Below are 15316 nucleotides of genomic sequence, written 5' to 3' on the forward strand. Positions count from 1 at the left end.
AGTCGTTAATAATTCAAAACCTGCATTATGTAATGCACTTCTGTGATACATCTTATGGAATGAAAAACAGTTGAAGAAAACTCTGTATGGGCTAATAAGGTGGTGACTGGACTAATCCAGCAATAGGGGTTGGAGGTTTGTGTTTGTATTCTCCAGTCTGGATATGGGGTTCACAGCTGGTGACGGCGGTAGTCTGCCTCTCACTGGCAACTCAGTATTTATTGGTTTGATCTTGCCCAGACAAGGACGAATGCTCCAAAGACAATGGTGGTTGCCAGCATGAATGTATCAACACTTTTGGAAGCTACGTATGCCAGTGCAGAAATGGCTTTATGCTGCATGAAAATGGCCACGATTGTAAAGAAGGTAGGTCCCTGCTCTCTGCATTCAGGAAAGATGAGCTACCACAAACACAGAGTGCTTCAGGCCTATGTTGGAAGCTAGTTTGTGCAGCCAAGTGCCGTACCAGTCTGGGGCACTGAAAAAGCCCCTGCTAGCTGAAAAACTACTTTGGGAAAGGAAAAACAGGGCTTGTTTTCAGCTCCATCCTTTTCCCAGTCAACATCAACACGGTGGCAGGGTTGGAGACCATGTCACCGGGAGCAGGGCAGAGGAGAAGGAGGAGCAGGAGAATACATTTGGGAGTGAGGGTGCAGATGAGGTTAATGGGGCCCAGGGGAATAAACTGGTTTCTTTCACCAGCTGACCAGTTAACTCAGCCAGCTAGCGCGGCTGCACCAGGGGATGCCAGACATATAGGCCTTCCTGGGGACAAACCCAGCAGAATTTTGCAGTAGTCCTGAAAGACTTTCTCCAGTGACCGAAGTCTTCCCTAGTTCTGCCATGCTTAGGGTCTCATTGGGCGTGAAGTAGCATGTAGGCCATTTCAGTGATGCAGTTCCTGTATGAGACCTACCTTGATGCCTCTGCCTCATGATCTCCCTCTCCTTCTCAAGCTGGTTGTGAGCATAAGCTGAGCAGTGCCGAGGGAATGATGAGCAGTCCAAACTGGCCTGACAAGTACCCAAGCCGGAAAGAGTGCACCTGGAATATCTCTGCAACATCTGGCCACCGAGTGAAAGTAGTGAGTGACCAGTGAATGGGAGTGCCAGGGGAGAAACATGCTCAGAATTGTGTCTCTGTCACTTTCCTTATTCTTGCTGTAGATCTTCAATGAGTTTGAGATTGAACAGCACCAAGAATGTGCCTATGACCACTTGGAAATGTATGATGGGCCCAACAGCAAGTCACCTATCCTCGGTTGCTTCTGTGGCAGCAAGAAACCAGACCCTGTGGTAGCTTCTACCAACAAGATGTTCCTTAGGTTTTACTCTGATGCTTCTGTGCAAAGAAAAGGTTTCCAGGCAAAACACAGCACAGGTAAGCTGATTCCCTGCCAATATCCCAGTGTGATGAGATGTCATCAGATCTCACTGTGTTGTTTACCAGTGAAGATCAGACCCACTTTTTTGCAAAAGGAGCTTAGCCTGGGTTTTATTTGGTTGTAACTTGTGCTTAACTTGTGCTTAAGTGGTCTGAGAGCTGTAACCAGCTCTCAGACCACTGCTAGCACCATACCATAGATGCTAGCTGAGAGGTCTACTGACATCAGGTGTTCCTACTCATCTTCCCTTGTTTAAATTGAAGATGGTTGGTTGAGCAGCAGCCGCATCTGTTCCTCATCCATCCTCAGAAATTGAGGTGATACAGCTTAGCTTAGCAAGGGATGCCGCTAGGGTATATTGGCCCACACACGGAATGAGCGTATACCGGATTGGTTATGGTGGAAGTAGAGATGTGCTGTGAACAGACACAGCAAACTTGATCTTCTGTTTGTGGCAGCCCAGAGGTGGGTGTGTTGTATCAAGGTTCACTTTTCTGAAACCTTTGCCAATAAGTGAACGAAGCAGACTGAGCAGCAGTGCATGTGAGAGGCATCTTCCTCACTGGCAGCGGGGAAACCAAAAGGATCAGGCTCCTCTATATTATGTGGGTCATTGGCTTCATGGATGACTGAAGACTTCACTGTTTTGTCTTAATCGGGTGCAGTGCTTAGTTACCTTCCCTGTTGTACATGTGCTGGAGGTTTTCTTTTCCCACAGACGGCCCAAAAGCGGGATGGCAAGTCTTTGTCATGAGGTAGGGCCTTTGAGGAGACTGTGTTTTGTGCCCTTTCTTCCTTCAGTGTGTGGCGGGCTCTTAAAGGCTGAAGTGCAAACTAAGGAGCTGTATTCCCATGCTCAGTTTGGGGACAACAACTATCCAGGTCAAGCCAACTGTGACTGGGTGATTGTAGCTGAAGATGGTTATGGGGTGGAGCTCATATTCCAGACATTTGAGGTCGAGGAAGAAGCTGACTGTGGGTACGACTACATGGAGATCTACGATGGTTATGACAGCACTGCACCCCGCCTGGGACGCTTCTGTGGTTCAGGGGTAAGCCATAGTGATGGTGAATTCACAGTGCTGGCTGGAGGTGGGAAAGAAGGGAACTCGTGTCCTTTTTCGGAGAGGGTCAGCAGTCACAAATTGGTGATGAGAATGCCTTGTGTGTCTGTGTTTTGTTTCTTCCCCTCTTGGTAAAGATTACAGTCATTTTATCTGCTATACAGAGTTGGTCTGAAAACCCTTCCAACTGGCTTTCCCTTGCTAAGCTAGGGCTGTGTGCAATCAGCATGGGACTGCTGCATTGCTGTGCCCTAGCCTGGCCCCAAAAGCATTGTGTGAAAGTAAAAAACTACTTCCAGAGACTGGTTTAATCCTCAGTTACTTCCTGCCTGCAGCCAAGGTACATTGCAGTCATGCTCTGGAGAGAGTGAAGGGCGGAGCTGTTTGACTCTGGGATGGTGTCCTGTCTCCTAAATTGTTATCTGTGTCCCCCTTTAACAGAAGTGACTCTGGAATTGGAGTTACTCGCTCCAACAGTGGGTGGTATTTAAAACCAGAGGTTCCATGTTTGGTTTCTCTAGGACTTCAGCGATGAAACAGAGAATGTGCTTATTGAATTTAAAGAGAAACAATCAGGCAGCCCGTGTGTCACACCAGCCTGTGCAAACTGGGGAAATAGTCTGGAAAACAAGCAAAGGCATAGCAGATTGGTGCGTAGAAGTTCAGGACAGGGGGGCAGTAATCACCTACCTGCATGCTGTCAAACAGAGTGGTGGGGAAAGCATCAGTCCTGCAGAGAAGCATGGGGAGGCTATTGCAGGACACAACAGTGAGGGAAATAGCCAGTTTTGCTTGTAAGATATATGGCTAAGTTATTTTGCTGCTAATCGACCCTGGAAGGGCCTCAGCTGCCTACAGGGTCCACTTTGCATTGTGTCATTTCCTGAAAAGATTAGGACAAATTAGAGCATACTCAGAAGGCTGGAACAAGAATGTCAAGGGAGTCCTGTGAATGTGACCTACCAAAACCAACCGGAAGAACTGGGATTGTAGAATGGACTGGCATCAGTCGTCACATGTTAAAAGGCATGCATGCAAAGAGCAAGGGTATATGCTCAGGAAAGCGGGCAGGGCAGGAGGTACTGAGTTCTCAGTATTAGTGTTTTCTGGCCAGTCTGTCTTCACTGTGAGCTTGAACTCTGGTATCGTAATGCAGTTATTTAGCATGCAAACTTGACCAATCTATGTTCTCTCTCTCTTCTTTTTTTTGTTTTTTGTTTTGGTCTTCCTTTTCTGCAGCCTCTGGAAGAAATCTACTCTGCAGGGGATTCCATCATGATTCGATTTCACACAGATGACACCATTAACAAGAAAGGCTTTCACGCCCGATACATTAGTACCAAATTTCAGGATGCACTGCATATGAGAAAGTAATGTGACTGCTCCTTTCAGACATTCCCCATCTGAAGATTGAGACATTTAACTGTGATCTTTGTCTTTTTTTAAGCTTCTGTGCACCTGGCCTAAAGCAGTGTACAGCATTTTCTGTAACTAAAACTAAATCCAGTCACAAAAGTTCGCCTCTGAAATCATTAGCTTGACCCTCTCTTGTTAACATACCCAGGACCAAAAATTGTCTTCTAATCATATCTGTCAGGGCATAATCATTGTATTTTGCACAGCTTCCCGTGGGGTTGAGTGAAGACTGAGCTTGAGCTGAGAGAAGTCTCAGTCTCTTGAATATCCTGTCTCTAGGTGACACTTCCTAGGCATCCTGTACATGAGCTGTGTGAATGCATTTCCTGGAGCAGATGAGGAGGACAGCCACCCGGTAGGATTTTCTCAAAGGACCTTGGGGAGCACCCACTCTCCCCTACAAAGTACTCTGTGCAATAAGTGAACGACCAGACGGCCAGGACTCCAAATTCCATGGCTCCTCCTATCCCATCTATTTATTGTCTTGGTTATCGTGGCTTGAGAGGTAGGAAACGGTATGGGGACGGTCTCTTTAGGGCTGCTAGCTACTTGGACCACAATGAACAAGAAGTGCCCCGTGCCTGATCTGCAGTAATTGTCACAGTATGTGTTGAATGGGCGTACTTCCAGGCAGTGGCCAAATGAAATGCTGTGGCTGACAGGGCAGTGCTTCTGTAGGAGGCAAGGCATGAATGTGTGATGGTGGCAAAGCTTAGGAACTGGAATGCTGGCAGCCTGCTCCCATTACACTACCAGGCAAGGCAGCTCAGAGGGCTGTGGCAGCAGTCCAGGCCTTATTTTAAATAAGAACTCTCTCCTCACTCCACCCGTGTTTGCTTTCCCAGTCTTCTTTATGCTGCTTCCATTCCACACTCCTGTTGTTCCTTAGTACCACTTTTTTGTGAGCCCTTCCTTTTCATAGCTGTCTGAGTTGCTCTCCCGAGAGCTCTCCACAGCTACCTAGGGGTGCTCTGTGACATCAGCTAGCCAGAGCATCGCACAGAAGGACACACTGAGTCAGAATTGGACAGAATATCTTAGCATAGTGTCACTGGTTGTTCCTGAGGCAGAGGAACACAGGCCATGCTGCAGGTCAGTTCTGGTGAACTCTGGGAACCTGTCAAATATGTGCATGCTGCAGGCACAGGATGAGGAATGGAAGAGCTCTGCTGATTTCTGCTGCTTCTCCGTTCTTTGCTAGCCCATGACCCGGTCTATTAGTGTCATAGCAGTCCTACAGCCCGGGCATGCGTGCGAGATGATGAATTAAGCACTTTGAGCTGTAAGTCTGAGATGTGCTCTGTGTTGCAGTTAATTATATATGTGGAAGCTACTGCAGCATGGACTTGCATAATTAACAGATAGCTTGGCACTTCTTTGGTAAAAAGTAGGGAAAAATGCGCTTTGTGGGGAAGCACTGTAATTGAACTGTTATGGGAGAAAAAAAAGATTTTATTAGGAATATTTCATTAAGGCACTCATGGGCAATTATGAGCTAAAAGCTGAGGTATGTTAGCTTTAATAAAGTATTTATAATCCAAGGATTACTATGTTTACATAACCAATGTACTGTCAGGCTCTGGGGTGACACCTTCTGCTTGGGTGTATGACTGAAGTGGGGGGCCAGCGCCACTGTCAGGCACAAATGACCTTTCTGGAGATGAGGCCTTTTCCAGATGGATAATAAATTGACCCATCCCTCTCCAGAAGTCCTTGAACAGAATGCGATCCAAGTATTGTGAATACTATGGGAAGCAAATGCATGAAAATATTTTCTTGCTTAGAACAAGAAAAATAAAATAATTTATACACACACATGGTTGTATGTATATAAAATGTGCATGTAGAAGACCAGTAGTCAAAGCCTTAATTGTCATGTGACCAATACTGATCCATTGACTATAGCTTTACTGCAGACTGCATAAAACCATGTTATTTCTGTTTGTTTTTCTAGCTCTGTTTTGTTTCTGTTTTCATTTTGTGTGGCCTTTTTACAGGCAAGTCCTTTTGTCTCAAGCTGTTTGTCCATAGAGGTCTGGGAAAGTGAGGTCTGCTAGCTGGGGTCTCTTCCTTGCCCCCATTCAAGCAAAAGTGCGGTGACTCAGGTCTGGAAATAAAAGCCTGACGCCAGTCCCTGTGAAGCAGAAGGAAAGTTCCAAGTGGCAAGCAGCAGTTCAGATTTCCTGGCTCTCTAATGGGAGTAATGATTCTGGAGAGAAGTTACTGTAGAAGCTTCCTGTGTACTTCAACATCTGTGCTCTCTGTTGCGATATTTTCTCATCTTTCTCAGACTGTATTCAATGCTCTGGTTTGTTGCAATAGGGTTTGATGGATCTGCTGCATTTGTTACCATTCAAGCAGGTGTCTCTTGTGACAGTGTACTCACAACTGTTGTACTGTACGTTTCAACCAATGATCTGTGTGGAGTATTTCTGCTGTACTGACTGGGCTTAACAGTCAATAATTCTAAACATGTGAAAGTTTCTTAAGAAAAAAAAAATGAGACCCTCTAAGGTGTATATACATATTCTGGTCTTCGTGTGGTTTTACCTTTCACTAACTAAAATAATTTTTTTTAGAGGAGGAGGGAGTGGGAGGGTGTGGGGGCAATCAAAATGTACATGTGCAGAATGAGTCTCTGCATTCATTAAAGACTGGATTCAGTTGCATGTTCTGTTGTATGCATGCATTTACCACGTCGTCAAGGGGAGAGAATTTCTTAATACGTTTCTTGTTTCTGCTGACTGTTGGTTGTGTCCGCAGCTAATAGCGGGTGGGATTTCCTGTCTGCAGAAAGTAACTTTTGCTTGAGCCTTCGCTTGATCTTGGTTTTGTGAATCAGAAGGACACTTAGGCAGTGACACTTGGTCAGCCAAAGGCTACATCATTGTCTTGTGTTCTGTGCTGATCCTTTAGTGATCTGGGATGTAGATCTACAGTGATAAACATGGTTGTGGAAATTAGTCCATAAGTAGATTTCAAAAGAGAAAGGTCATATAGTACTCTACAGGGTAGAGCCTTCAGCAGCAGGTCCCAAAGTCTCTGGGACGTGAAACTCGTGTGTAAAGGACAGCAGGATGCGCATAAGGCAGGTGTTCCTTACTGCAGCCTTGTGGTCTACACTCCCACTGTAACAGCAAAATGTCCGGTAGCCAAGCAGCACCTAAGATGCTTTTCTTCCTCTTTTTGTCCTCTGCTTGATGCCTGTCGTGCTTCCTTACGGATCATATCTGTGTTATTCCCCCAACACATACACAGTTCATGCATGTCCCACCACCCAGTATGCTTCCTGTGGTGTGTGTCAGGGCCACTCAGAACTTCATAGTGACTGAATTTCATCCCAGCTGCTCCCAAAGGCAGAGCAGCAACAGAAGCACAGTAAGGAATAAGCATCCCCGTGCAGCCTCCTGCACCAGAGTGTTGTTGCACAGCATGACTCTGGAATGAGCCTGGATGCTGACAATCAAGTCACTTGGTAGACATGATTTCCAAAATGAGGGCCAGGAAGCCTTCAGTCACATAGCCAGTTATGGGCTAAAGTGATGTTGAAGCATTGGAAACGATGCAGACCAAGGGAAGCCAGTGGGGAATGGGAGGTAAAATAGAAGACGGAATATGAACCAATGCAGCAGCTCATGGAGAAACACTGACATCTGCAGTTGCAGCAAGGTATGTTCTCACTGTGTGCATGATCTATCTGTTGTACGTGCGGGGACCTTTCACAGGCTTATATATATATTCACTGTGGTTCAAATAGCATTGTCCTTTAATTTCTCTTTCCACTCTGACTGCCAGCTACCAGTGCTGTGGGAAATGGCCAAGCCTCATTTTAAGAGACGGGACTTAATTTTCCAGAAAGTGCCCAAGAACCGTCCAGTCACCATGTGTGAGATGCTGAAGGGAATACCTGTTGTCTGCCAGGAGATGCTTTATCCTCTAAAAGCATGAATTCAGTGGTATACCACAGTGGAGACAGAGAAGGTTGTCCACAGCAGAGAGCCGTTGGTCTCAGCATCAGGCATGAAACAAGCTGGCAGAAATCCTCCACTTTGTCCTGGCATTCCCAGTAAGCGTGCTCTGTCAGACAAGGTGTTAGCCTTAGAGAATAAAAGTAGGATTCCCCTCAGGCTGGGCTCTGGTACGAATTAAACACATCATCTGAGCCAGGAGCACTTTTGCTTGCCATAAGGCAGATAAAAAGGAGGTGGAGTCCTCAGTGCCCTGAAGCTCAGCTTTCCACGTGCTGGCCAGACTCTGCCCCCGGCAGAGGAGCTGCTTTACCAGGTGTGCTGGGATCCAGCCAGGTTACTTGACTCACCCTGACAGAAATGCCATCGTCTCTTCCTCTTTACAGGTCTGCAGTTTGTTTTTTAGCAGGAAGAGAAGCGTATCTTAAAAGGAGTGCTAACCTGGAGCCGGACGGTCAGCTGTTAGCGCGTGCAGGGATTTCTCAGGGAGGAGAGCAAAATGGTGAGTGGGAGCCGTGCTGTCTCTCTCGGTTGATGGATGAACTCAGGGGAGCAGTCAGGGCAAGAGAAGTGAGGCCATTGGAACACTCAGGTGTTTGGTGGAATGCTCCCTGGGAGCATTCAGCCCTCCTGTTTTCTGTCCCAACCAAGTCAGTCGAGCTGGCCCTTCTGCTCTCTCTGCGTTTCCCTGTAGTGCAACCAATGCTTTCTGACACCTGACTGGGTTTTAGTGTCTATCTCAGCTTTTCTGTCCTGGAGGTGTCACCTGGTATTGGGCAGTTGGGGCAAAGTGGAAGCATGGTTGTGTTGTTTTCTTTTTTAAGCTAAACTGCAGTATAAAGCTTTCTCTTGCCCAGGATGTGCCCTCGGCAGACAGTAGCTCCTGTAGTTAATGCTGCAGGGAAATCTACCCAACTCACGTCAGGTCACTGACACTCAGAGCCCTGTAAACATCATGCTAGAGTAATCTGGGCAATCGGCAAACAAAAGCAGGGGCACTGCAGTCATTTGTCTGCAACCACTATGTTGAATTATGCTCACTTTAAGTTTTGAAATGTCAGAGCAGGCAGATCAGGATTTTCAGCTGGGACAACTAGAAGTATTGATACATTGGAAGTCAATAGTAATTTACATGCAAAGATCCTTTCTCTCACAATGGGTAGTGTACAAATTTCCGTAATTTATTTTTTTTGCAACTGACTTGAGAAAATTGCTTTAAGCTCTTGTACACTTGAGAGAAACGGGCTAGTTCTGTGTCTTGCTCCAGTGCAGAACCAGGCTTTTCCTTTAAATAAGGGCTTACTTTATACTTTCTGTCCTCAAGTGTTAAGGGATTAAGTCTTTACCCCTGGTCTGAAACTATGATTAAATAAGCTAGGAAAAGCATTTCTACTCAAATCAAGGGCTTCCAGTCATGTTATTGCAAGGAACAAATAGACCTGTTGCTAGCTGGCAACTTGATTTTGTTAACAGTCAACGGCGCACACAGATCTAGTTTCACAAATACCTTGAGCACAGAGAGGTGAACAGAGGTAAACAACACATTTTATGTGGCTCCTTCTCTTCGGACTTTCATTTAACCTGCATATGCACAGTCCTGGAAATAATCACGAAGTCCATTAAGTGTACGGTCTTTAACCGAGAAGAAGGAAATAAAATAAATGTACAGCTTCAGAGAAGATAAATATCCAAGCTCAAACATTAACAGGTCAGCTGTTCAGAAAGGCATGTGTCAGTGAGGAAGCTCAAAGAATGCACAATAGGAAGTTCAGGTGAGAACATCTCTGTTGTATTTCATTCCCAGCTGGCAGCCTGGGTGCAGCGGTACCTGGGCCTCTGGGGAGTTAGAAAGAAATCAATCCTTCTCATTTGGTGACCAGTTGTTAACTGTGTCTGCTCAGAGGCATTTCCCAACATCTGCAGTCCCTACGACAAGCTGTTGAAAGGTTATGCTTCCAGTTCAATGTCCACGGCCTGCCTGTAAAGGCCACGGTTCTGAACATGCCTCCAGCTGCAGTCTGTAGTGGGAGGATCAGTTCTGGACCTTTCAATGAGCATTATGATCCTTCACGCCCGGTGATGTGTCGTGCTCCTAGACCACAGGCCTTAGACTGGGCTGAGACTGAAGAGCCAAATCTCTCTCAGCTTGCTTGCGTTCGAGCCTTCCTTCTCCATAAACTGCAATCCAGACTTTTATTGGCATGCTTTGACCTCCCTGATCTGAAATAACCATGCCCAACTCAGGGCATGGCAGCAGAACTTCCTGCAGGCAGAAAAAGGGCAGCTTTCTGCCAGCTCCCTCCCTACTGGCTTTTGGTGGATGCAAAGTGAAGCTCCCTTTCAGTCTTCTCCTGTCACCTTCCACATCAGTTCCAGGGGAGATCTCTGCAGATTTGCTCTTTCGCTCCTTTTTATTTAATTCCTGTGTGTTTCTGGTGCTGACCAGGGTTCAGTAATAACATTGAACCTACCTGTCTTAACAGAGTTGCTTCCTGTGGATTAAAGAAGAGGAGGGAGAGGCTTCTGCACTGCTTGCCCTCATTGCCAGCCTCAAAGCTAAGCTTCCCTTCCCAGCACTGTCAGTAGCACCCGTCCCTACAGGCGGCCTCAGCTGCCCACAGAGCTCACCATCTAATGGACGCAGTACTGCTTCCAACAGTACAGCTACACCAGCAAGAGAGATTGAGAGCAGCTTTTAACTTTCTCCAAGCCTCTTTCTGCATTCCTCCTAGAATGGTAGTGTCTGTATCCCAGCTGCCCCAGGCAGCAAAACATCACCAAACAGCTGTTGTTCTGCCTGTGGAAACAATTTAGTCAGGAAGGAGTTAATGTCTTTTTTCATCTGTCTGTTGAATCAACAAGAGCAGGAACTGCAGCTGGTCTGGGGCTCAGAGGCTGCAGGTGGAGGTGCTTGCTGTCTTACCAGCTGCCACTTTCCTGTAGCTCCCCAGCCACTGTGGGGACAAAGAGCCTTGTCCTCCCTCACTGGGAGCTAGCTGCCAGGGTGAGCTCCTTGCGCGATAATCCCCGACTACTCAGAGGAGGCTCTGCATGGCGTAAGCAATTCCAGTAAACCGGTTCAAGTTTATTTATTTGTATTGCTTTCTTAAGTAGTACGACATGCTCTTTGTTTTCTCTGGAATAACTATCACAACTTAATATTCAGATCAGATCGGTATATTCTCATGCCGTCACCTCCAGTCACTTCAGAAATATCCCTGCCCACTCCCACAGATGGTCAGGGCACCTGATACTCAATTCCGTTTTTTATTTTCTATTTGTATTTTTGTTATTTCTCTGCAGACAACAACATTTTCCAAAGCCTTTTACAACACAACAGTAAGTACACTGCATAGGATGAAGATCTATTGCCTACTCAGCACTGTGGTACATATAGGAGCTGGGGAAGTTCTGGAAGAGAAGGAGGTGCTGTTCTGGGTGGGTGGCTCCTGGGGATCTTCTCTGACATACTGTCCTAATGCCACTGACGTTATATTGTAGCAATAAGGGCAGGTGAGATGCTTACAGAACCCCCAGTCCTGCATTTGTGCCTGTTTTCTCGTTTATTTAGAAATGGGCAAATCCAGTAAGTTTGCAGTATTTTACTGCATGAGCTGTCAGCTGCAGGCGGTGGGTCAGTCTGGGCAAGGGAATAACAAGCGATGCGCTTGCCACCATCACTGTGTGATAGGCTTTCTTGTCGTGGGGCCTCAGCTGCCTTTGGAGCTGGGTGGGACATTTTTCAATGGCCAGAAAAATCCAGAGGGTTTTGTTTTGGGTTACACGCAGTTTTCAGGGCCCTGCACTACATGCATTGCTTCTGTGAACCCAGGCAGAGTGTGCAGCACCCTCCACTGACTGATGCTCAAGGGAAGGCCAAGCAGGCAGATGATGTGGCAGGGACAGAGAGCAGCCTGTTGCAAAAGCACATCATTTCTTGGGGCTTCCTGCTATCCTTTTTGCTGCTTCCCCTTCAGAGTCCAGCTTTCTCTGGCATATATTTGTGCTTATTTCCTGCGTACACTTTTTTTTTTTTTCCAGCCCTAAGCCCCTTTCTGAGGAAGAACATGTATTCCTTCCAGGCAGAGCCATTGCTGGAAGGACCAAAGTCTGGGTTCTTGCTTATGACTGGCACTCACAGGCCACAGCCTCAGGGTGCAGCCGAGTTCTCAGTGTGTAACCTACCATGGGCTGTTATTGAAGTCTTGCAACTGCTTGCTTAGCCTCTGTCCATGTTAGCTTTATATGAAATATATTTTCGCAATGTTCTTTAACCATCTTATTTCTAGACTTCTGCAACTACAATAGGAAACACAGCTGTCCAAGCAGATTGTTATGGGGTAAGACTTTGCTTTGTTATTTAATGAGATTGTTTTCATGGAGCATTTTCCCTCTAAAATCAAATCTTTGCTACCTTTGTCCACTCCCATGTGTGGTGCAGCTGGGCTAGATGCCTCTGTTGTGGCCCAGGGCTGCAGTTTTGTCTCTCACATTGGCTATCCTTGTTGCATGCTAGCCCCACACTCTGCTACTGAGCACAGCATTAAAGGATCACCATGCATGCATTTGACCTGATTCTCTTTCTTTGTGAGTTAGTACCAGCCCTGGGTGATTGGAGTAGCTGCAGGGATACCCAGCTTCCTGGCCTTGGTCCTTGCAGTCATCTTGGCAGTGGTCTGTGTTCTCCAGTGGTCAAACTTCAGCAGAAAGCAGGTAAATACCTTCCATCTCCTGGATGCCTTGCCACTTGTGAGCCTAGTCCTCTACATCAGAGTTCTGGTTCAGTACCTTCTGCAGCTCTTAGGATGTTCAAGACTGAACCCCTAGGCACCCCTACCCACAAACCGTCACTGCTCTGCTTAGGAGTTACAGGATCATAAAGGTAAAAGAGAAATTCGTGTGAAAATATGGGAGAGTTACTGCCAAGTGGTCCGTTAACTAGCAGGAAGTAACCAAAGAATCTATCATCATTGTTCTTCAGTGGATTTCTCTTGTTATTTGCTAGAGGAAATCATTCGTTCAGGAATCCTCTGACTACAAAATAGTGTTATTTAGTTCCCCAAACACTGCCGCATCGTTTCATACTATGTGGTCAACTTTTTCCTCTGTTCCAGCCCATGGGGTGGGTTTAAATGCCCACCTCCCCATTGGTGGGGTAGAGCGAGGGGGTTGTGTAGTACCCTGCCTTGTTCCTCTGGGGTGAAAAAGCATTCATGTGTCCACGGAAGAGGAAAATCAGGAAGCATTGTGGCAGCCAAACACTGATGGTTCTATGGCCCTTTCCTCCCCCTACCACTTTTCTAGGTGTTTTAACCAGCTCTAGGGCTTGCATGGCTCATTGTTTTCTTACTTCAGAACAAAACCTGTAACAGTACCGAGGGAGGTGATTTCCATGTTGTTGTTGTTGGTTGAAGTTTTTTTGATTTGTTTTGTTTTCTCTGTGTGTAATTGTGCTAGTGAGTGTTTTCCCCTATATTAAAGGGGACCAGGTGGGTTTAGGATGATGTAGTGAAGGCGATTCTTGGGCATCAAGGGTTCACTGCTACAAGGTAATTCCCATGGGCTCACATCAAGTGGCCCGTGTAATTGTCCCAGATGAAAAATCATTTTGACGTCCAGCTTAGATTGTTAGATATTATTCCATGTGGTTATTTCGGCCCCGAGTATGTTCTGAGTTCTGAGCACTTTGGTAACAGGACGTTTTTTCCCTGCTCTGTACTTCTTGAACTGTTGTTGGTGAATTGTAGATAGGTGGTGTTTGTCACTCTTTCTGCTCACCTCTTCAGACAAGTGGCTGTCCTGAGATACAGGAAGAACACGAATATGAACGATCTCCTCCCAGACCTCCAGATGTAAGTCATCTGTTAACTGATTCTTACTGTAGCACACAGGCTTCCGAGTGAGTTACTAAACAAAGGACTGGCTTTAAGGGTAGCCCTAGACAAATAATAGAGACTTCATGGAAAGCTCTCTCCCCATGCTTGCCTGTGGCTCCTACACTACTGCTGTTTCTAGCTGTATGTCTGTCTGGTGCAATCTCAGATGAGGGGCCAGCAATAGAGTGCCATTGTTTTTAGAGTACACAGGTATTCCAGCTGCATCCTGCATGGGCAAAAATGGAGGGAGGAATGAACCTGAAATATGAGCAAATACATTTTCTTCAAAATACTGCCAAACATTTCCAAAGGAAGGCAGGAATTCTCATGCACTGTATTCTCTCTAGCCTGAGTATTTTGTTACAGCCATTGCAGAAATAATATTTTGCTTCTAGGACTTTTATCTGACCATGATGGAGGAGACGACAAACGTCTACGTAAATGGAGATCAACAAAAACACTTCAGACCAGACATCCAAGCACAGGCAAAGCCCCCAAGGATGAATAAGCCCAGAAGAGAGCCACCTGTGGTGGAATACGTTTATGAAAATCATCCTCCCTTTCACTGAGAGAAAAGCACCAAATTGTGGCTGGAACCAGAAATAACAGACACAATCCTTTTCCTGGACACTAGGGGCTACACAGCTGCATTTCATGAACAAGAGTTTTCTCTTTGTGCATACAGGAAATTCTAGAGAACAGGACAAAGAGACTGCATGGCGAAAGAACCCGTTTGGAATTATGCCTCTGAGATATGGAAGCAAAATGAGATTCCCCTCATTTTGGAAGTAACAAAGTGCTGTGGGAGAGGTGGTCTTGCTGTTCTCCTGAATTTAGTTTATTTTAATAAAGAACATCTAAATCCTTGTAGTGACAGTAGAGTGGACAAGTAGAGTGTTTGCTGGAATCCCCACATTCAGGTTCTTGAGCTCCTCACAACTGCTTGGGAAAACATGAATGAACCCATGTTTTCATTTGACAGAAGGAGACTAGACTGTAAATGAGGTGAAGTGATAAGCCCAAGAAAACTGGAAGGAGTGAAGTTCCAGCTGCTGACTTTAGCCCCAGGGATGGCAATTTCCCTTAGTTCTCGGCTAATCCTTACCCACAGTGGTGTCTCACTCACACTATTTTCTCTGTGCCCCTACAACAGGTATTTCAGCCAGGAGGTGAAGTAGGAATGCTTATTCTTCTATGATTTCAGTAAGAGACACCATTCAGAGAAATGGTCTCCTCTGCAGCCCCATCTTGATTCATGCGAGGATGCTGGGTGGCCACGGTGACAGGCAGGGTTGTATTGGAAAATGCTTTGGGAAGAAAGAGGAGCCGTAGGGAAGATGCTCCCCGCCTGTGGAAAGGCTGGGCCATGGAGTACCCTAGGAATGAGAGGGGCACCCAGGCAGAGACAGAGGTCCCACCAAAGGGGCACAGCACTGAAAGTAGCCAGAGCTTCAGCCTGTGAATGGAGGAGTGCTGTCATCCAGGAGGGATGCTGCCGCTGTTCTTCTGCAGGCTGCAGCGCTGGCAGGGTTCCTTGCAGGCAGCAGCAGGAATCTGGTGGTGAAGCAGGCAGGGGTTTTCGCCCTGGGAAGGTCAGCTCTTCTGGCA

General features: G+C 46.4%; 1 protein-coding gene across 1 annotated transcript; it reads left to right on the forward strand.

The window, feature by feature from the left end:
• The first annotated feature begins 245 nt into the window (after window positions 1-245).
• On the forward strand, window positions 246-5073 carry LOC309880188 (tolloid-like protein 2). The gene is made up of 5 exons (XM_082764787.1): window positions 246-366; window positions 957-1084; window positions 1167-1380; window positions 2186-2436; window positions 3688-5073. The coding sequence occupies exons 1-5, from the start codon at window positions 333-335 to the stop codon at window positions 3820-3822; spliced, it is 762 nt and encodes a 253-aa protein (XP_082620913.1). The 5' UTR covers window positions 246-332; the 3' UTR covers window positions 3823-5073.
• Window positions 5074-15316: the final 10243 nt, after the last annotated feature.

This window comes from Aythya marila (genome assembly GCF_965140915.1).
Source record: "Aythya marila genome assembly, chromosome: 7".
Taxonomy (NCBI): Eukaryota; Metazoa; Chordata; class Aves; order Anseriformes; family Anatidae; genus Aythya; species Aythya marila.

Excerpts from the sequence above, each read along its gene's own strand:
- LOC309880188 (XM_082764787.1), top strand. The coding sequence starts at position 333 with ATGCTGCATGAAAATGGCCACGATTGTAAAGAAG. Across the intron at positions 1,381-2,185 it reads CCAGGCAAAACACAGCACAG|TGTGTGGCGGGCTCTTAAAG; the intron begins GTAAGCTGATTC and ends TTCTTCCTTCAG. Across the intron at positions 2,437-3,687 it reads GACGCTTCTGTGGTTCAGGG|CCTCTGGAAGAAATCTACTC; the intron begins GTAAGCCATAGT and ends CCTTTTCTGCAG.